At 41.0% G+C, this 23897-nt stretch overlaps 1 protein-coding gene across 1 annotated transcript in view; it reads right to left on the bottom strand.

Moving 5' to 3' along the window:
- cacna1g (calcium channel, voltage-dependent, T type, alpha 1G subunit) overlaps positions 1-23897 on the bottom strand; it is a 370250-nt gene that overhangs the window by 232537 nt on the left and 113816 nt on the right. The window contains exon 3 of the mRNA XM_028567497.1: positions 5881-6014. Coding sequence (XP_028423298.1) covers positions 5881-6014 — 134 coding nt within the window. The remainder of the gene's footprint in view (positions 1-5880; positions 6015-23897) is intronic.

Raw genomic sequence — 23897 nt, 5'->3', positions numbered from 1 at the left:
TTTGAGACCAAACACTGCCTCTTCGTCTAAACTCTGCATTTTTGCACTCTGCACTTCAACAAATCCTGACAGTTTCTACCTGTTCAATTATATATAAATTATACAGTGTGTTCTAGACCTAGTCTGTAAAGTGTCTTGATAACTTTCTTTTTTTAATGAAATGTAATTGAATTAAATTAAGGCGAAACATACAAGCCGGACAGAGCACAACTCAACAGCAAAAGTCAGGAAGAGGGATCACACCATTTGGTCAGCCCAGTTAACATTTGATTTATCAGTAGCTTACATCACAACAAGGTTTTGTATGTGTGAATGAGTAACTGAGAGAGGCGATCCAGTGTAAATAATAGGCCTGCAACTCCATTATCACTAAGGTCAAACTTCCAATAACAGTATAACTAACTATCAGTGCACAAATTGAAAATAAATTACATGCACGTTAACAAATGCCACTGCCACACCGGCCGCAGTCATCTTTGTAAATGAATACTCATCGTAGAAAAGGTTGCAGACTCCTGGTCTGGACTCATGCAAACACAGACCTCTATCTCTTACCCTTATCCTTAATGTTAAAAGGTTAATGACCGACGCATACATGTTTCTGCATGTACATACAGTAATTATGTTCATATGCCAATAAATCAATATGTTGCAATGAGCTGATCCTAACCCCGGTCTATTTCAACCACTTATTTTACCCATATGAAGTATTCAACAATACAATATTCCATACAGGCCATATTTTCATGACGGGATTAGAACGGGTTCCGCTAGCCATTCCGACATACCCCCACTCCAACATTGACGACTAATTGTCGCAGTGGCGGAACTTCCACTGTTTCCAAACATCCCACAATTTCGACAATTTTTGTTTCCATTAGGGTTAGGGTTAGGGGTTAGGGTTAGGGAATAGCAGCATGTCGGAATAGCGGCATTTCGGAATAGAAGCATGTCAGACTGGCAGCATGTAACCATTAGAACTGAAAGGGTTGTTTCATTATTATATTAGTCGATCAATAGAAAATGTTTTCACATTGTTTAGATAATCGATTATGATGTATGTTTTTTAAGCAAAAATAATGAAAACATTAGTTCCATCTCCTCAAAAGTGAATATTTCTTAAGCCCAGTTCAGATCAAAGATTCGCGACAAGACGAGTCGAAACATACAACTTCTTGCAACGAGTCGGTCTGCAGCGTTCTAAAAATGAAAAGATTTGTTAGTCGCAGCCCTAGAGGTGATATTCACACATAGTTTAACCGACTACAGTCAGCATTCTAATTAATTTATGAAATATCCAAGTCATATCACTGCAGTATACAATATTTAAGACTTTTGAGGTATTATTATCATCGACCATGCTTTATGTTCATAAATAATACATTTTATGTTTGACAAATAAAGTTTAAGTAAAACTTTTAATGCTAATCTAACGTTGCAATACACAAAAGGAATGGATTCTATTGCTTTTGTTTTATTATGAAATTCCACACAGTAATATATCATCTGCCTATTGTATTATGCATTTTCTATCCTGCACTGCCACGATGACCCACTTTTCTCCACCAGTACATTATAGTTTCATCTGTATGCAAGTAGAATATCTCTATTCATTATAATGTCCTCCTTTTACAATGAACATTACACCTGTTCTCATTGCCTGTTGCTGTAGTTTTAATTAGAAGCCCATTCTTATCACTCACTGTATCAGACATTGAGGTATTTTCCCATCTAGTTCCTTCTGGTAGAGACTGTCCTCCCCTGAATAACGCTCCCATAGGTTGTTTGCCTCATATAATTATTACGGGTGCAAAGGAGGAAGTAAGGTGACGAAGAATATGAGCGGCATATTGTAGGTAGGTTGCAGTGGACATAGTCTCGCTTTGCCAGACCTTCCTCCGGAGTGCTCTGGAGTCCACACAGCATTCCAGGATAGGAGTGCTGTGCAGGGGTGTCGAACTCAACTTCACTAAGGGCCACACTGGAAAAGGCGAATCGCATCAAGGGACAGACGTGGAGTTTATTTTCATGCTTTTATTTAGAAAAAGTCAAATATCATTGACTGTATTATTCCATGTCTCATATAGTCTTCTCACTTACAGTTTGGTCCACATAAAGCCCTAAAAAAGGCAGCAAATAGTTCCTTAGAAATCTTAGAATTTAGCAAATCAAGCAAAACAAAGATTACATTTTAAAAGTAAACTCACAGCAACCTGTTTCCCAGCTTTAATTTTGAAAACTCTCTGCTTCTGTGGGAATTTCTGGAAGTCTCAAAGTCAGCAAATCTACCAAATTCTGTGTCGTGTAGTTCACATTTGAAAAATAAGGCATGTGCACAATAAGGCATGCATGCCCGACCCGAGGCCAACAGGTCCCAACGGGCCGGGCCGGGTTCGGACAGATATTTAGAAATCATTATCGGGTTCGGGTCGGGCTCGGTCACTTCAGCGCGATAAGGCATTTGTTGTAAAATGGTGCTGCGGCTCGTTTAAGAGTGTGTGTGTGTGTGTGTGTGTGTGTGTGTGTGTGTGTGTGTGTGTGTGTGTGGTAAGTGGGCAGAAGAGAGATAGAGTAAGAGGAAGCAGACGTATTGTAGATGCAACCGGAGCAGAGTTAGTGGTTATTCATTTTATAATATATAATATACAATATATCTCCCCTGGTTTTCTGACCACAGTCGGAAAAGAAGCAAGCAGGAAAGGTTAACCCATTGAACATTGTAACAGCTTATTAACGTGCGCTTGTTGCCCAGTGTGCTCTGATGTGCTCATCTGTTGACATTTCCGAATGCCTTCCTACAGTTGCTTAATAAAAGCTTTCTACACAAACAAATGTACGTGTCATTAGTATAAGGAAAAAAAATGAGATTTTAACTGTGTCCGGCTCGGGTCAGGCTCGGACACAAATATCTTAATGCCTGTCGGGCTCGGGCTGGGTTCGGTCACAGCTCTGTCGGACGTGGGCCGGGCTCGGACAGAAAAATTCGGCCCAATCCAGACTCTAGTGCACAACTAGGCTCAAAACCTGCGGGCCTTGAGTTTGACACGTGTGATTTAAACCAATCACAATCGCCATTGACAGCGCTAAACACCGCATGGAGCCACGGTGCCTCTGCTAAATAGCCTCATGAAGAAACTTGTTTTGGTGGAACATGTGTACGTTCAAAAATTGTTTTAGTCGTGCAATAGAAAACTCAGATTGGACAGATAGTCTAGCTAGCTGTCTGGATTTACCCTGCAGAGCTCTGAGGAGCAGTTAACCATAGTCCTCAGAAATCCACCGGAGTTTAGAATTCCAACACAAAGAAAGCATTAGGTAATGGAAATCCGGCCGAAAAGAAGCACATAATGGCGGAATTTCTGGCGGCAACGGAGCAATCCCGAAGTGGAAGGTGGTGGATATAGGCTACAGTGGACAAGACACAGGACTTTCTCCCAGGAGACTGGGCTGCTAGTTCCATTTGAAAATAAAAGGCACGTTTAGCTTTTTTTAAAGGTCCGATATTGATGAAAGTAAGATGTCTTTTTTTTATCATAAAGCAAGTTGAAGTGCTATACAAATACCGTGAAAGTATCAAAACACTCAATCCACAGAGAAATGCATATTCAGAAATTAGAGACTTGGCTTTTTCGAGAGGGGTACAGAAAGAGACGGGCACTAAAAGGGAGCGTTTCAGATAAAGGGTGAACACAGGTATATTTAGACAGACAGTATTAGAAAAATAACGTGTTTTTTGAACATTAAAGTGGGTAGACATGTTCTGGTAGAAACCCCAAATAAAAGTATGAACCCAAAAATTTGCATGATAAGGGACCTTTAACTTTACAGACCGCAAGTGAAGTATCATGCGATTTCATCCCAAACCACAATCTTTTTCTGAACATAACCAAGTAATTTTTTTTTGCCTAAACATAATCAATCTGTGACTGTTTCACAACGTTAACAACATGTTTAAAACCGCGACCGACCTTCTCTGGTTTAGATATGAGGACGGAAAACGCTCCTGCGGGCCGTAGTAAAGGGTAGGAAAAAACAACCCATATTGACGTATGACCTGTTGTTCTGGTACTCTGGCACTGCAGATGTGGGAGCAGCTTTTACTATCTATAATCCTGAAAGATTAAAAGACTTGGATGTATGATGCAGGTACTGTATATGATGCAGGTATAAAGAGAGTAGAGGAATTACATGGATGAGAGCGCAAGAGGAAGCTCAGGGTTGCCATTGCAGAAAAGACAAAGACAGAGACCATCGACTGTGAGAAACAGCTGCTGCTCACAGATTTACAGGTGTATTACTGCATACAAGTACATGAAATGTATCTCTTCTCTGCTGCTGAAGGACATGCTTTGTCACGCGCACGCACACACACACACACACACACACACAGAAAGAAAATGTGTCCTGTTCCCACTGATGGACAACAGAAGCTGTGGCAGAAGGATGGTATTAAAAGCCAGCAGGGGATGTAGTGGATAAAAATGTCAGAGCAACCAGCAGGCTATGTTCTGTAACATGTTTAATCAAATTACAGTGTGTGTGTGTGTGTGTGTGTGTGTGCATGCGTGCGTGCGTGCGTGTGTGTGCATTACTGCGTGTGCATCAGTGTATGTGTGTCACTGTGTGAATTTCTGTGCCTGCTGTGTTTATAGACTGTATGCATAGTAGATCTGCTAAACCTTTGAACTCTGCAGTAGAAATGGTCTGCCAGTGCCTACATTGGTATTTTTGCTTATTGTGATGTCATTTCTCGGAGTATCTTCGAATGCTCCATATCACTAAACTCAGTACAGCCTAAGCTAAAAAGGTGATGGAAGTCAGTAAACCATAATAATTAATAGAAATATTAAAATTGTGTCATAAATATAAAGAATACAAAAATTAGTTTTCATCAAAACTTAATGAATAAATAATCACACAGAAAATATTGTTTAGTTTTTGAGATATGGTCGTTTTAATGAGAGTGTAAAGGCGTTTCTTTTTGATCATCTGCAAAAGAATGCTGCCACGGACGTCTCACAACGTGATAGCATCATCACGAGAGCACAACTTAATGAGGCGAAAGACAGAAGCCTTAGCTTTCTGCTGAAAGCAATGAATGCTCTAGCTGTTAAGTTTATATATATTTTTTTCGATCGATTTAAACGGGATTATCTAAACGATCTCTGGTGTGTGTGCATGTGTGCCTTTGTTTGCAAGTATGTTGTGTGCCTGGACATCATTATTGTGCGTGTGTGTGCATGGATATGTTATGAAAGTTGTTAAGCAGAAAACCTTTTCAATCTGCAAGTGAAATAAAGCTATGAAGTGTACAAGTAAACAACGCGAACAAGTAAACATGACCAAGTTCAAAAGAAAACAAATTTTGCATTCACACCCTTAGTTTTTAAATGTTATCTCACTTTCTTCAACGGTATGACAGATTCTGAGCACTTAAGAATTTACGAGGGTACTTGCTACCAATTTCTCTTTAAAAGGCTTTTACAGGACATTCTGGGTAAATTCACTTAATGACAAACCCAGTGGAGCGCACAGAAGAAGCCTGATGTTACTCAGTCCTAGAGGGTTGGTTCTAACAGATTCATGCTTCAAATCCAAATGTGGTTTGATCTGCTCTGGGGGCAGCAAGCAAAGAAAACCCTGCAGCTTGTTGAAATCTGGTGACACAATTACACTAACAAGCTCAAAACATTTAGATTCTGTCCTTGTTCATGATTCTGTCCCTGCATTCTCAAATCCTGAATTGCAGATTGATTACTACTCAAATTTGTTGCATGTGTGTGTGTTTACTACTTCTTGTACAAGCCTCCAGTGTTTGGTTATGCTTGGCCACCTATGTGTGTGCGTGTGTTTGTGTGTGCGCGTAACTGGGTAACTCACCCAGCCAATACTATGAAGAAGTCCAAGCGGTTCCAAGTGTCTCCAAGGTAACACTTCTTGCCGAAAATCCCCAGAGCCACCATCTTGATCACCATCTCAATGGCAAAGAAGGCAAATATGAAGTCATCGAAGTTCTGCAGAAAGAGAGACACACACACAAAAATTTTTTAAAGTTAGCAATATGAAAAGTAAACAACACAAAGTCCAGCAGAGACTGATCAGAATGTCAGTTTTGCAGGTATTAAACCAGGTCCAAAGTATTGGAAAAATGTACAATTATGATCCGATGATGATGCTAAGTCAGACGATCACTAACGTAACTACAATATATCCTGAGGGCAACACAAATGTAGCTACCAAATTTAATTGGTTTCATTGTTTCCATCCAATAGTTCTTGAGACATTTGATACAAAACTACAAATGCCATGGTGGCACTACAGGAAAAGTTCAAAAATGTTTGCACAAAATGGTGTGCCGATATATTTGGTAGATTTATGAGATTGGCTATGTGAAAACGATGACCTGCTGGCAGCACAGGAACAAAAGTCAGGGGATTACCAAAACCAGTTGGGTTCATCTTCTGGGGAACATGAATGTCTGTAAAAACACGTAATGGAAATCCAACCAATAGTTGTTGATATATTTCATCATAGACTTTAAAAAAATAATACACAGAGTTTGTGGGTCTGAAAAGTGAAGCCAATGCTGAAGTGCCTTAAAACTGCATTCTATCTAATTTCCAGCAGGGGGCGACTACATTGGTTGCAAAAAGAGATCCAATTACATAGAAGCCTATGGGAAATGACCCTCCTCACTTGACTTATTAGCGCAGTAAACATTTTCATAATGAGTTTAGGGCCTCAATCGCTAGTTTCAAGTCTTCTTCAATACAGCATGATGTTGATTTAGCAAATGATGGTCCCATTTATTTCAAAAATGCATGCTCCACGCCACCCTGTCAGTCAGGACAGAGGCTTAGCAATGCTAATCATGGCACGGTGGGTGTTGTCCCTGTTTTAGTCTTAAACTTTGACCCTGCCGCTGTGTGGTTTCACTTCATCAAAGTTAATTTTAACATTTACATTCAACAAAAATAACCCACTGAGAACCCTTGACAGTAATGTGATTGATAATTCCTGCTGAGGAATTCTCTTTTCTCTTTGCCCTGCCGCCAGGAGGTCAGGATCCCTGTGGTAAGAGGAAAGAAAAAGATAAAAGAATCCTTGCAACTAGAAAGGATGTAGTGTCTTGCTAAAGGCGACTTCTGTAAGCAAGATGCTTGCCGACAACATGGGTCCTGCGGCCTAAGGACGGTTTTGCACACCATAAGTTCACCTTGCTGCCATATCAGGGCCTTGAGTGACAAATGTCCTCCAATCCAGAATATACAATATAATAACCTGGAACAAGCCTCTCATTGCATTAATCAGCATTCCTGCCCTCATTATTGTCTGTCTGGCTGCGAGCTTCAGCTCTCCCAATCATTAGCAGACTGGACTGAAGGAGAAAACAAGAGCAAGAATGATGATGTGAGTTGGACGGGAATTCAAAAGAAGATAACCTTAACTTTTGAAACATGAAGATCAAATAATTGTCAAAAAGGCAGAAAAGAAGGAATTGGAGATGAGGAGGGAAAAGAATGCAGCTAAAAGTCAAAACATGAAAATGTAATTCTGGAAGAAGATCAAGGCACAGGACACCCACTGATGATGAGTCATCCAAACATGAACACAGTATAAATATATCAAATCTTGTTAGCTTAGGCAGAATAACTCCCGCTGCTCTAAAGTTCACTGTAAGTAAAATGTAGAGGGTCACACGGGAATGTATATATGTGTGTGTGTGTGTGTGTGTGTGTGTGTGTGTGTGTGTGTGTGTGTGTGTGTGTGTGTGTATACTACTCAACGTTCTCATCAGTCCCATCCATAGGCTCCTGATCAATGCTTTTTTTAAAAATGACCTTTATCATACAGTCCATGCAATCATGTGATTATATTTAAGCAGCCTATATCAATGATCATGTTATTATTTTCGGCAACTGACAAAAACAAGGAATACAAAAAAATCACAGATCTTTGGCCCACCCTTTTGAGTTTGTTGAGTCAAACTAGTCACTGATATTTTGCCACAGCATGTTTTGGCTGTCAATCTCAGTCTGTCAATCCACACAGGAGTCTGTTTACGAAGGTAAGAGTCTGTTTACGAAGGTAAGATACTTCCATTTAGTTTAAATCTGCTGCAATCGTGGACTGAATATAGAACATAGGAAAAGATGCGCTAGCATATGTTGAATGAAAATGCTTGGGCCACTGACTCCAGGCAAACTTTAAATCATAGCAAATTGTAGGATTGTATTGTCGCTGAAATGACAAACCAATTTGCAAGTCAACTTTAGCTTAACTTTGCCAGCCAGCCCACCTAAAGTTAACTAAATGATAGGAGAGGATTCTGCTTCCAAGACGTTTGGTAAATAGCCAAATCAAAGAGTCGGTTCTTTTTAAGTGTAAAGTGGCTATTCATATTTCGCTTTGCCAGACCCTCCTCCAAAGCGCTCATGCATTGATTTTTATCAGACACCACAGTGTCAAACGTTTTGGTGGCATCTGGCACACTGAACTGAGCTGCTGTGGTAGCGGGCATTAAATTGATCGAAGGCTTGCTGTGATTGGCTGCAATTGGCCTGCTAATTATGTATTTTTGTATGTATGTTACTTTTCCAAGTTTGCTCCCCCCATTTTAAAACATAACCAGGCGCTAACCATGATCTCATCTTTGGAGAGCATTCACGTAGTCTGTCTAGAAATCCCAACAGATTTTACGCAAAATGTGGGTGGCACTGCTGTTTTCTAGGGCATACAAAATATTAGATAGTTGGTTCCTTTAGCAAACAGCTGCCCCAGGTTTCTCCCTAATACTGTCCGTACATTGCTCCAGATGTTTTACACACCACTCATTTAGTCCAAAGAGGCAGAAGAGCCTCAGAGCAGATTGTTCAGTCATGCATATAATCCCCAAAAAAGAAAAAAGATAAAAGAACAAACATTGTGTTCAGTGTTTTTGATCTAAATTAAATGTAAAGTGTCTCACTGCTGGAACCAACTTGTCTATTCCATGGTACAAATGGCAGAAGTTACCATGGAGATAGGTATTGTGTTGACTCTCTATCAGGTGAGGATCAATCCCTGTTGATTGATCCTCACCTGATATTTTCTTCCAATTTAGAAAGCCCAGAGCACTGTAGTCTGTGTTACTCTACTGTTGACCTTGCGAGTATGTGTGACAGACATGTGCTACCTTCATGACAAGAGACCAAATATAAGGGGAGTTCTTGCTATTCTCCAGTACCCCCTATTTGCAACACCATGGACCATGAAGGAAAGGAATTTGTCTTTGCCCATGAGAATTCAATAACAAATACCTTAGACATGGATACATTTGTTAAAATTGTGGCAAAGGGAAACAGGATACTGATGGATGGATGGATAGATAGACAGAAAATGTTCTGATTTTGCACTGTTGGATTATATATATGCTGCATATATTAGTTAGATTGAACTTTGAGTATCAGCTTAATTAGATGATTTAGTTGTTTTCTTTGTCACTTTTCAGTTAGAGTTTGAATAACACCAAATATTGGCTATGGTGAGGAAGTCTCACTTGATTAGGTTTTAATTTAGTTTGAGAACTAAGCTCATCCATTGAAAATACATATTGTGTTGATTATGTAAAATTGTGGATGACAGATTTTTTTGTCTTAAAAAAATGCCCTCCATTGACTCCAATCATAGGGTAGCAGCAAACTTAGAAATGCTGCTTCACTACCTCTCAATTTCCCTGCCTCAAATTGTTCTTTATACATTAGAAGAGAATTAAATAGAACACCTCTTAATTAATTAATTAATATTCTGCATTTATCCAAACACCACAAAGCCATGGAATGGAATTGCATCTGATCTTGATTCTGACAACCCTCCGGTTGCCAGCTGTCATTTTGCTAGGGATTCAAACCAGAAACCTCCGGGCTACTAGTCCGCTTCTCTAACCTCTGGGCAACCTACTGCCCAAATTTCCCCACCTTTTTATTTCTACCAGCCCACCGGCCCTGTACAGGGAACTTTACAATGCAGCGATAAAGTTTTAAGTCTACTAAAATGTAAAGAGATGGATTTCAGGTAGGGCTACAAAATAAAAACTTAATTCAGGTCTAACTTCCAATTGAACCTTTGGGTGACTTGGAAGTGTTGGCAAAGACAGAAATAAAGTTAGATTGAGCTTTGCCAAGCCTTTTAAAAGCTATGTTTCCAATTTTTTTAGTCACTGTGAGGTTGCCAGGGAACCAGCGGAGACTACAGGAAGTATCTGTGACGTGCCACTGTTCAGCAAGTTAGAGTTTATAACTCTCCCATAAACCACAGCTTGTTGTTTTTGCACATTTGTTAGCTTCAGGTAGATGTATTGCTGAACTTTGGACATAGCTAGCTGTCTGACCATGAGCTAGCTAGCTGCTCCCCTGCTTCCAGTCTGTATGCTAAGCTAAGCCAATCGCCTGATGAGCCTAATCTTCTCTTGTCTTCTCTCAGCAAATAAAAACAAAAACAATTATATTTCCTCAAAATGTCAAACTATTTTTTTTTACTTTTAACATTTTTTGCTTGTTGCTACAATATGTTAGATTAATTAGTGCACATTTCTATGTTTTTTTTTAATGCAAGAGATAAATAGATAATCACTGTAAAGTACGTATGAATGGTTTCTGTTTGCCTATTTAAGGTCTGGAGAAAAGGCCCTATTGGACCAACAGCCCTTGTTAGTAATCAGCTTTTCGAAAGACACTGCACACTGGACCTTGCATGATAGATAGATAGATAGATAGATAGATAGATAGATAGATAGATAGATAACGGGGCACGTCAGTCTGTTGGGAAAATAACAAGAATTTCCAACTATTGAGAGGCGTTACGGTCCAAGATGCACGGCTGAGAGAGGACTAGCGTTGTGTGAAATTAAGCAGAAATATGCTGAGCATAAAATGACTGCCTTGCTCTCTCTTCTAATACTCCATCCTATCTATCTCTGTTCTCTTTTGCTTGATGACGGAGCCATTTCTCTTTCTCTGCCGCGGAGTAATTACTCATCTATTTTGCATTAGCTAAAGCCTGCATGCCAGCAGAGCTCATCATACTGTATAAGAATCCCCTTTAAGACTCAGAGTGATAGGGACCATATATTTACTGTCACACACACACACACACACACACACACACACACACACACATCTGCACACTGATACATACAGTACATGCATACTTTAGCACATACAACTTGGGACCAAGCCTTTAGGGACTCTTGTTAAATTGACATTGAGCTGATGTCAGCCAGCTTAAACTTCCATGCTGTTCTCATTTCAAACATGATCACAAATATACGGATAGCTGGGTTTCAAAATTAATCAAAGTCAACAGGACATGCCAGCTTGAGGCGTTCCCACTGGAGCGTACTGGTGTGGCAGCACATCGTAATACAGCCTCTGCAATCTCGATATTGATTCCCCCGAAACTACATCATTGCGCGAAGCGCGTTGCGTGATCCTGATGAACAAGGATTGGATTTAATATCCAAACATACAGGAAAAGCTCTGAAGATCTCCAGAGTTTCCTGACACTGATGACACCACGTTGAGTTTTTACCGAAATGGAAATGTGTGAGTTCACTGTCACCACGGTTCACTGGCTGTACATCCGTGTGGAGAGCAGAGAAGCCGAACACAAGCCTGTCTCTGAGGTTCATAGACACAGGTGACCTGTGCTTGACGGCTCACTGCTCTCGCACTTCCAAATGTTCTGCCCTCCACTGCGTTCTCTCCCTGTGAGAAGATTTACACAGGGACAGAATTTTTGAACTCCGTTGGATATTTTCTGCAACTTTTGGAATGTCCCCAAAGAATAATGAGACTTTCACATTATGCGAAAACAAAACAAAAAAAGTTAATTATAATAATCATCCGGCCTAATCCCTGTTCAGACACGCCTTATGAAATTGGCTTTCATTCAGCGTGACAGCCACAAAAGGGTGAAATAGGCCAAAAACTGACAGCTCAGAACTTGTAGTGAGTCAATCCAATCTAAAACTCTTTGAAATAGTGAGTGATGAATATGCAAAATTACGGTTGAAGCAAAATTAAGTGGTGAAGCAGATAATATAAGGGGATGGTAATGCAATATTCTTTGGACAACTGAAATCCTATAATGGGAATATCATAACTCACATACAGTTTAAAAGGGCCAACCTTTTATTCAGGTTTCACATGTGTTGCTATTGCTTATTGTGCTCATTGCACTGCGTCTCTCCGAGATCATTTGTCAATGGAGCAGTGTTGGCAGTACTGTAAAGTCTTTGAGTCTTTTGATTGTGTGTAGGTGGTCTGCTCATCCTTCTATATTTATTCCAAACAAACCACTGTTGCTGCTGCCAGAAATGGAAAAGCCTTCACTTCCTGTGCACCAGACGAACCCTGTAAGGACTTACCAGACGCAGATTGTTTATAACGAGCAATTTTTAAAGCTTCGTACCGCAAATTGTGGGTGCAGGACTTATTACTACTAAGTAACTATTAAGTAACGAAGTGGCAAAAATGTGAAAGTATTTGTATACATCTAAATATTGCACATTATAGGAATTTCGCACAGTAGACATTTGACAGAGCACATTTGTAATGACATGTGGCTCATTCTATACAAATGTCTCAGTAAGCCATGACAGTGTGACAACGAGTGAACATGCACACTACCAGGACCCTGAAACAGAAGCAGCTAAATGGAATTCAGATACAATTTTAAATTGTACATGCTATCAGTTAGCTAAACTTTCTATATTAATCATCATCATGCGCTATTGCTAACCATTCCCTCAAATTTAGACTCCAACATGCTGTGGCTTCATAATAATAATAGAGTACATTTATTATTTACAAGTCACTGATAGGAAAGTTTAGTTAATGTACCTAAAAACCTATAGCATTGGGTAGTGTTGTAGCAGCTTACTGTCTGAAAGTGCATACAAACGTTAGCAAACATTTACCTTGTTTCATATCCAGCAGACAAAGAGCAACATTACCATTCATTTGGAGTCATGTTTCTCGCCACCTGATGAACGTAAGCCTAAAATACCGTCTCCTTGAAATATTGCCTTGGTCTCTACCAATAACTGAAACTTGTCTGAGTCTTTAGCTGTTAAATGTCCAACTTTTCTCTCTAGCTACTCGCTAACTTGTTTGGTAAGCTCAAAGTGGCTAACGGCTAATGCTATTTTCACCGCATAGTACGGCTGTGTTCTACTTAACTCGCTCTTTCTTGGTTTTCCATCAGCAAATGTTTTTGACTTTTTGTGGGCAATTTTGAAGTAGCCAAGCTACGGTCGATAGCGACCATTATTTTTCATTCACTTGCCCCAGATTTTATAAAATGGCAGCCTGCAAACCTACGCCGTACACACTGCACTGTACAATTGACGCAGATGGTCCTCTGTTTTGTTTTAGATGAAAGGATCCAGCGAGTCTCCTGTTGAAGACATATTACGGCAGTATCAAATGGTGGCGATTTGCCGATCAGCTAAATAGATAATTAGAGAAAAGACCTGGTACCAAAAGTGAGTCGAGTCGAGCAGAGCAGTATAAGTTAGGTAATTTTGCCAGTGTTGGCAAACATTTTATATTACTTTGATTCACTACATTCACTCCTGAGAGCACTGTCTCTGCCATTTTATGTCAGTGTCCGAATTCTAAGTGTGAAATGTATGCTTGTATGTATTTAAACTCACAAAAAGTACCACAGTAAAACAAAACAATAGCATGGACAGAAGCACGGACACTACTTTTTAATAGAAATCCCACAATGCAATGTTTTGCCTTTGATGTGAAATTTACATTTATGTGTCTGGCTAAAAAGGTGGCAAACCATCAACTGACAACACCGGTCAGAACCAGAGGCAGCTGTCCACACCAGGTTCTTTTCACTTTTACATTTTAGATACAGCACATCTACCATTTTGTTTCCATACAAGTTAACTTTTATGCCAATGAAGAAAAAGGAAATAATGGGATGCTCAATTATGTCTTCAGCTTTCTGCCACTCTTATCTTCTCCCCCACTCTTGTCTCCCTGCATTAACAGCTGGATGGGATTCCTGCTGTATGTGAGCTACTGGCATTCCTTCTCTTCATCCTCCTCCTCCTCCTCCTCCTCCTCCGGTCTACCACTAACTTCCATCTCTCTCATCTTTATTTTCATCTTATCTTTTTCTCCCACTGCCTCCCTATATCTCCCAGGGAAGGCTTATCACTCCCCCGTTACTGTGACTACGTCGGCTGCAGTATTTCACTGTGTGTACGGCTACAGTCTGAGTGTGTGTGGGGTACATTTGATTGTCTGCAGGCTCATGTGTATACGGTATGTGTCATTTTGATGTGCTTGCTTATAATAACTTGTACTTGACTGTATATAGCCTGTGTGTGTGTGTGTGTGTGTGTGTGTGTTTGACCATGTGTTTTTGTGCGTATCCGTTCTCACTCCCAACTCGTCACATACTGGCGCTTGGTCAGTGGCTCTCAGCATCAGATACTGACACACAATGCACCCTTTTGCGTCTGTATGGGACGTCCCGGGCTAAGCAGCAGCTCGATCGCGGCGCTGTAAGATGATGTAGTATGAAAAGAGATAAAGGTAGCAGTATTATAAAAGACCGAAATCCACGTAAGGAGGCAGGTTGGGGTATTGGATAGGTCAAACAACACAGGACCTCCACCCAGAAGGCTGGGGTTTGTGTGCTGTTTGTCTCGTGTGTCACTTACAACGTGTCATTTAAGGGATAATTTTTGGCCGGATGTCCCTCACCTTCCGCTTTCTTTGTGTTTGCATTCTAAACTCCAGACAATTCAGGAAACAAATTCTGAGCTGGACCCCGACAATCAAATTATATGAATCTTTTTTTTTGAGTAAAATTTTCATCACACACTTGCCAGCAATTTTAAATCCAGAGCTCACCTCCCTACGTGCACATGTTCCACCAAAACAAGTTCCTTCCCAAGGCTATTTTGCAGAAGCACCATACTTGAGTCCAGCGCTTAGCGCCGCCCAAGATGATTGTGATCGGTTTAAATAAATGCCAATTAACCAGAGCACATTTTTCTCCTATCCAGGAATGTTGTGTGGACTAGCCAGACCTTCCTTTGCACCGCTGTGGAGATGTACGTTTGGCAATGCGAGACTACCCTAACCCTAACTAAGGGGTTTTACCCTGCACGTTGAAAAATTATGTCAAGGGGTCCTGAACCAGAGCGTCAAAAAAGTCACACCGAGGGAGTATTGATCAGACAGCTTCTTTCTCTCTGTCTGAATTGTGTATGTAGGCTTGCGTGTACCTCTCAGCCTAAACAGTGACAGCCCACACAGCCCTGTGTGTGTGTGTGTGTGTGTGTGTGTGTGTGAACGCCCATGTTACTTCTCACATTGCCTGAGAACAAGTGTAAACACACGTGTCCGCCAGGCGCACAACAGACATCAGCAAGCTTTATTGCGTGTTATCAATGTCAACGTCAAGCGAGTGCCAACATTACACGCCCTCTCATCACCTCCTGCACGGAGCCTTTGTGTTCTAAGTGCACTTAATCACTCCCGCTGAGTGCACTTAAAACCCTCCCTAATGACTTGACGCGACTCACTCCCAATCCTCAAGTGTCAAAGCAGTTATTACGGATACAGTATTGTGCCCAAGTGTACAGTGACGCAGCCCTTGACGAACAATCAAGATCTGCAGATCAGAAACATTCCTGCACATGATTTAAATATTTCCATGTGTTTTTGCACATGAGCACAAGCTGTTGTGGTTAAATAATCAGCAGCCAGGCAATGCAGGGGCATGTTGTTGGCAGGAGGTATATCTTTCAAGAAGGAGGAAGTCCACAGCAAGTAGCCACCCTGCTGAAGTGTCCTTCAGCAAGTCCCTGAAAACCTACCAGCTCCTTGTCTGTGCTGCAGCTGACCCTGAACTCTGATCTCCATATAGGGTGTAAGCCGGAATTCCTTTCCCAGGCAATAGTGAAAGTATAATGACGTTTCTGCATTTCAGCACGGAGGTCCTTGTGGCCATTCAAGTCAATGCTTGATATTCCAACCACCCTGTCACGGCGAGTCCCAGAAGAGTGTGCTAAGCCGGCTCTCCGCTTCGCTAAAAATACACGGCAGGTCTATTTCACACGAGCCAAGGGGCGTTCGGACAGCTGTGCAGGAAGTTAAACAGCGAAAGAATCCAGTCAATTTACCAAAAGACACCCCCCCAATATTGTATACGTCTCCTCTACGACGCCATGGGCGACGAAAGATTCATCTTGGACGTGGAAAAACCTAATACTACACCACAGGTCCTTGAGTGCTTAGAGTGGAAGGTAGATACTAGCGTAATAAACACGTGATTATCTTTCAAGCACTTAGAGACGATACAATCTGCGAGTCGGGCAGGCAGGACGCTCCGCTTCTGAGACTCTCCCGGTATGGTATGGCGCGTGGTGGAGGACCGCGGCACAGCCAGAACGCAGCACACGCGCGCCAAGTCGAAAGTCCGGGTCAGGTGGTAGAGTCTGCCAATTGGTGGTTCGATCCCCTGCAGCCTGCATGTCGAAGTGTCCTTGGGCAAGACCCTGAACCCTGAAATGCTCCCAATGCTGCGCCATCGGTGTGTGAATGTGTATGAATGTTTGACTGATGAGCAGGTAGCACCTTGTATGGCAGCCTCGGCCACCAGTGTATGAATATGTGTGTGAATGGTGCCTGTAGTTTGTAAAGCGCTTTGAATAGTCGTTAAGAGCAGAATAGCGCTATATAAATGCAGTACATTTACATTTGTTTGTTTATAGATTTATTTTGAGCTGGAGAAATTAGTCAATTTATTGAAAAGTAAATGGACGGACAACTATTTTCATGATCTATTCATTATTCTTTTCATCTATTAGGCAGAAATGCCCATAGTTTTATTTTTAGATGTTCATAGAGAAAAAGCAAGCTGACGACATCAACTTGGGTCAGGAAATTGTGACAGGCATTTTTCCCTAACTAACTAGCTAATAGACTAAAATCTATCAATTAATGGAGAAAATAATTCACAGATTAACCCCAAATAAAAATAATTATCAATTGAAGCATTACATTTATTTATTTATTTTAATAAAGAAAACAATCAATAATTTGCAAAGCTAGCATGGCTGTAGATGGTTGATTCGTTTAAGAATAGTGTACTAAAAGATTAAATAACTAATCAAAGTCGCCACATCATTCAGCAGCGTGTTGTCAAGAGGAACAAATATGTATCATCCATAGTATGTCACTTACTAATGCTTTATAGATCCATCACAACCCACTCATGAGATATTTGGTAATAATGGCTTTAGAAATGTTAATCCTTTAACATATGCTTAATAAAGTGTATATAAAAAGGTTTTAGGGCCAAATCCTCCAACTGTTTTCCAGAAGGTGATTGGTCAACGGTAGACAATGTCTCTCAGAGCCCAACTAATGAAGCCTGAATCCAGAAAGAATCTCTCTCCTCTCTCCTGGTGTCTGTCCCTGTGTGCGTCCCTACTTTAATAAAGGGCATCTTAACAGATAGGAAGTTGTTGTATATATACATGTATATCTTCTTCTTGGCTGAAACAGGTGCCATCAATTCCGCAAAAACATTTCCCTGCAACCTTTCCGAAAAATAAATCTCAGCCACTATGTATGCTAATTCTGCCTGTCAGAAATCTGAATGCTATTATCACGGGGGTCAGATGCTTTCATCACAGGAACACACACACACACACACACACACACAATTGCACTGTGCAGGCAGGCGGACAGCCACACTTGCCGATGGAGGCTCTGTGTGCCTGATGTGGTGAGGACAATAGAGAAAGCTAACAGTAATCTGCCATTCACTTGAGATGCATTCCTCTCAGTTGGAGGGAGATAATATTGTGAGCTAGACTTTTTAGCTCTATTAGACCGTTTATAGAAGCCAGGGTAAACTCATGCAGACATAAGATCTGATGTCTCTTCAGCCTCACATTTATGCCAGGCTGTTAGGGTTAACCTGTGTGTGTGTGTGTGTGTGTGTGTGTGTGTCTGTTTTTCAATCAGTCCTAAAAGCTCCTACAGTAGTTACATGTAGCAAAAGCACTCTGGCTCCACACAAATATTAGAAGCCCCAATCTCAGCCATAGACCGTAAAAATAATGGACGTAGCAGCAGTGAAGTCATCCATTGGTTTGTGGACTACAGTTTTGAAGCCTTGAGTTTGGCAATTAGGCAATTATGTTGTTTTTTTGAAACCGGACGTGACAAATTTTGGATGAGAGATTGGTGCTGGAGAGGATTATGCTACTAAGCAAGTGTCTTCTATGGTTGTAGTGGCGCTGCGCTGCGCTAAACAGTAAAAGAGGGAAAGTTGCTGATTTCCTGCCGGCAGATGCGAGTCATCTAGCAGGGTACTGGGGCCTACAGAGATACAGGTCACTCTCATTCAGGACTAAGAGATCCATGTTGAGTTTCATGCCTACATCCATCAGACTCATGAATAGCTGATCTATTCATTTATGTATTTATTCATTCATGTATTTATATATACATACAGTATATAATTTTTTTTTTTTTAATATTTTATTTTTAATACTTCATGTATTGTAAGTTTTTACCTTCTTACTGCTGGTTTGTGATGTGTGTTGTATATTGTGTTGTGTTGCCGAGTATGTAAACTGTATGTGAACTGTGTGACCGTGTGTAATGTGAACTGTGTTGTGTTGTTGGGTATGGATTATACACTGATGGCACAAATGAAGTTCCTAACGGATAGATAAAGTTAGTTGACCTGAATTGAATACGACAGAAAATCAAGGCATACAGGCAAACCTTCCGTTAAGTTACCTGCTAACGCTGGCGCTAGCTAGCAAGCTTGGTTGGCAAGGTGCTACCCAACGCTGAACAAGGCATTTTTAGGCGACCAAAATGTTTCAATTAACTTTGATAAAGTGAAAACACAGGATGAGAGGGCCAAAGTTTACGACGAAAACATGGACAGCGTCCCAAAAACACAACAAATTCACGTCTATTTTAATGTAGGCTACACAGTGCCTCGGTTAGCAATGCTAAGCCTCTACCATGATTGACAGGGAGAAGTGTAACCACGCCCTAAAGCATACACAGCTTTATTGTCTATTTTAAAATAAATGAAACCATAATATACGAAATGAACATGCTGTATTGGAAGACTTGAAACTAGCGATTGAGTCCATAAAGTCATTATTAAAATATTTGCCTAGGTAACAAATTGAATGAGAAAGTAGGGTCATTTTGTCGTAGACTATACAAGCCAACATCTTTTTGCATCCAGTGGAGTTGCCCCCTGCTGTAAATTAGATAGAATACAGGTTTAAGGCATTTCCGTATTGGCTTCAGGTTTCAGTGCCAGAAGCTCCGTCCATTATCCTTTAAAGTCTATGATCTCAGCAAGGAATTCAAATCCATGGCATCTGCCTGCTAACTCCTCTCCCTCCTTCCTTCTTTCTCTCTTCTCTCTGTGTATCTTTCTGTAACCCAGCGTTCTCATTGTATTGCCAATGATTTAATTTGTTTTCCACGGACATCGTTTTGTACTGTAGCTGTGGGGGGACGATGGAAGGTTAAGTGTGTTTTGTAGAATTCAGAGCCGTATGTGTTCTATTGAAATTTCTCCTTCAGGAAAAAAAGAGACAATCTTTAACATTAAAGCTGATACATTATAGCCAGAGTTTGACATTTCTTTGAAACTACTCCAATGTAAATCTTCCTTTATCCCTTATTTTTTCACTCTTATACGGAGGGATTTCTGATGTTTGTACCTCATCTGCAGTCTGTTGAGGTTTGTTGATCTGGGATAAAGTGTTAGAAGGGGGATAAACCACAGATAAGCAAAACAGTGAAATGCTTTTTTTGCTTGCTGCAGACATATACTGTAGACAACGTTAAGGTGTATGGAGCCGGAAGGATACAGTTTAGCAGATACATATATATTGGTACATTTATGTTGGATGTTAAGTTACAAGAAAGTGCACTACAGAAATGCAAATATACACTCACCTAAAGGATTATTAGTAACACCATACTAATACCGTGTTTGACCCTATCCTATCAATATGGGCCAACATTTCTAAAGAATGCTTCCAGCACCTTGTTGAATCAATGACTCAAAGAATTAAGGCAGTTCTGAAGGCGAAAGGGATCCCCCACACCATTACACCACCACCACCAGCCTGCCCAGTGGTAACAAGGCATGACGGATCCATGTTCTCATTCTGTTTACGCCAAATTCTGACTCTACCATCTGAATGTCTCAACAGAAATCGAGACTCATCAGACCAGGCAATCTTCAACTGTCCAATTTTGGTGCACTCATGCAAATTGTAGCCTCATTTTCCTATTTTTAGTGCAGATGAGTGGTACCCAGTGGGGTCTTCTGCTGGTGGAGCCCATCCACCTCAAGGTTGTTCGTGTTGTAGCTTCACAAATGCTTTGCTGCATACCTTGGTTGTAATGAGTGGTTATTTGAGTCAAAGTTGATCTTTTATCAGCTTGAATCTGTCGGCCCATTCTCCTCTGACCTCTAGCATCAACAAGGCATTTTTGCCCCCCAGGACTGCAGCATACTGGATGTTTTTCCTTTTTCAGACCATTCTTTGTAAACCCTAGAAATGGTTGTGCATGAAAATCCCAGTAACTGAGCAGATTGTGAAATACTCAGAACAGCCCGTCTGGCACCAGCAACCATGCCACACTCAAAGTTGCTTAGATCACCTTTCTTTCCCATTCTGACATTCAGTTTGGAGTTCAGGAGATTCTCTAGACCTGGACCACACCGCTAAATGCATTGAAGCAGCTGCCATGTGATTGGTTGATTAGATAATTTCATTAACGTGAAATTTAACAGCTGTTCCTAATAATCCTTTAGGTGAGTGTATATCTAATTTAGACATAGTTTTGCCATTACACAGCTTTTCATCACCAAGTTTTTACAGTTTACCTTTGGGGAGGCATAAATGTCTGTACTGACAACAATTGGATGGCGATCCATTCAATAGTTGTCAAGACTGGTGGCAGAAAAGTTAGGGGATCTCCAAAGTCATTAGGATTCATCGTCTGGGGACCATGAATGTGTGTACAACATTTAACTGTGATTGTTGAGATTGTGTGTACAAAAGTAATGACATGGCTAGAGTAACGATTGAATGAATACTTTCGATATTATCCAACCATGTTGTAATAAAGCTGAAAACAAGTTAATTTAAAGCTATAGTGCATAGTTTGTGTCGCCCCCATGAGGAATTCTAAGCAATGACAACAATACTGTTTTTGCATCCACATGACACAAGCCTTCCGTAATAGCGCACCACCTCCACCCCTCCTCCACGCAGTTACTTTTTGCCAAGGAGGATGAGGAGGATTAAAAAAAACATGATGGACTCTTCAGAAGATGTAATTATCTTCACTTGGTGCGCGAAAGTTGCCTGATGACACCATTTTTTAAACATAGCCTACTGAAAAATCCAGAGAGAGTTGTGTGGAGCTGATAGTCTTAATTAACTTTGTAGCAACTCATTTGTCAATGGCTTGAATGTAACGGACGTTCATTGATATAAAAAAGTTACACGCTAAAGCTTTAAAGCTTCCGAGTGTCATTAAAAGAAATTGTAAATAATGCCACATGGTATTGATTGATTGATTTTATTTCACCACTTAAAATATGAAACCTTTCAACAATGCTGACACATGAAGCGTGGGTCATCGTTTTCTCTACCCTGCAGCTACACACTGGCCTGTGACCATTACAGTAGCCATTAGCTGTGTCAGGAGATGAGAGCTCGTTTAGCCTGCATCACAGAGGAGAGCTATGGAGAGGCCTGGCAGAGCTTCATCATAAGCCTGACGTTAGCAGGGCTATGTTAAGCACAGGCCTGATCTGAGAGTGCAAGCACTAAATCAGTTTTCTGGCATATTAGCCCTCGGCTACACACAAGGAAGATAATTGTGGATATTTTCAGATCCTAACATATAACCTTATCAAATGTCCTTGTTTGTTGGTTTACTTTTTTGACCATCTTACCAATTAAAGGGATAGTTTGATGTACTTCTCCATAGCTAGTGTATTACCTACAATAGAAGGCGGTCGGAACGCCCCCAGTTTAGAGAAACAGACAGGAGTCCTGAAGTAGAAGCTAGGCAATGAACTGCTGCGGATGGTGGCATCGGCTGATTGTATCTTAGCCACCAAATCAATATCAGTTTAAGCATATGCTATATTTTGAATATTTTCTTCGCTTTACCTTGCCGTCAAAAAGCCCTTTCCAATGTGACTGAAGCCATTATCTATGCTGTATTCAAAGCCACCAGACTCCTTTGACAAAAAACAGCCATTTTACTGTTTGTTTGTGTTATTGTGTGACTTTGGTGTTTTAACCAACCCGTTGTCACTCCAAACTCGTCAATATTGACACTTGATCAGATAACCCTAAAGGCAGTGACACACCAACCCGATAATTGGCTGTTGGACAGTCTGGTGAGGTCAGTGATTCGAGTCTGTTCAGTGTGTTCCGTGCTGTCGTCCGTCCAAGGAGCTGTCGGCCTTCATTTTGGCCGACCTGACTGACATGTAGCGCCGGAGGGCGGGCAGTCGGACATGACCAATCTGATTGGTGGAGTGCTAACCCGGAAATGACGAGCGGGATGAACCTAAGCCTCTCAAAATCTGACGAAAATCTTTTAAACTGACCTTTGTCGAAATGAAGCAACTGCATAGTCTATTTCTCGCTTAAAATGTTTTCAGAAACATGTTTCGGTGAACTATTTTAGTACAATATGAGATCGTATTCTGAACAAGCCACCACTTTGAATTTCCGGAGAAACCAGACCCACGTAATGCGTTCGTCCAAGCAGCTGCAGATTTTCATTTTTTGGGTGACAATACAGATTAGCGCTGCCTACTGTTATGGAGACGTATTACACGCTGAAGTCGCCACTTTTTGGACCTCGGGGAGCCAACTGATCAGTCCGACTGCCTTTTCTGCCAACGGTTGGCTGTCGGGTTAGTGTGTCAGGGGCTTAAGACTCCCTTTAGCGTCTGTTTGGGACGCAGTGCTGTAAGATGGTGTAGTATGAAGAGTGACGATGGTAGCGAGTAGTATTTAAGGCTGAAACTCTGCGTAAGGAGGTACAGTATGTTGGGGTGGTGGGTGGGTCAAGGAGTCCAGGGTTCGTGTCCCATTGTTGTCCCACATGTCACTTAAATGTAAATTTTTAAACCCCACCCACGATCTTTCCCTTACCCTAACTAAGTGGTTATGTTGAAAAATGACGCCAAATGTGTACCGAACCAGAGCGTCACAACGTGCCGCCAAGGGTCCCGACCAAGCGCTTTGGAAAACGAGGCCTAAGGGGTACCCAGAGCGTCAAATATCATCGCAGATGGGTTTACATTGGAATTAGTCAAAAGCCCTCTGTGTCTGACTGAGACACTAAAAGAGACTTTTTTTGCATCAGTATTTGAAAATCATGTATTAAGGTAAATATTTGAAATCAAACCAAACTCATTTGAAAAAAGTAAAAGATGAGGAGAAACTGAGGCAACAGCATACCAAGAGTGCAAGAGGAAGACAGGGATGTGAAAGAATGATAATGGAGAGAAAACTGGAAAGGCAGTATGTTCCAGACAGTGCGAGACAAATCAAAGACAGACAAGAGCATGACATTGTTTGGTTTATGTGCCTTTACGATCTCTTAACATATTGGTGCGAACAGCGATGGGGAGATTGAAATTGGAGGAAGCGAGGAATTAATGAGAATGCATTTAACCTCTAGGCTGTACATTCATCTGCGCTCCGGAGAGTTGACCCACTGAATTAAATCACATCTCATATCCCTGAGCAGAGCAATGTAGGCAGTTGATAGGCTCGGGCTGCCCAG

This window comes from Perca flavescens, chromosome 21, assembly GCF_004354835.1.
Source record: "Perca flavescens isolate YP-PL-M2 chromosome 21, PFLA_1.0, whole genome shotgun sequence".
NCBI classification, from domain to species: Eukaryota; Metazoa; Chordata; class Actinopteri; order Perciformes; family Percidae; genus Perca; species Perca flavescens.
Note: the sequence above shows the minus strand (reverse complement) of the source record. Positions and strands in the feature narration are given on the sequence as shown.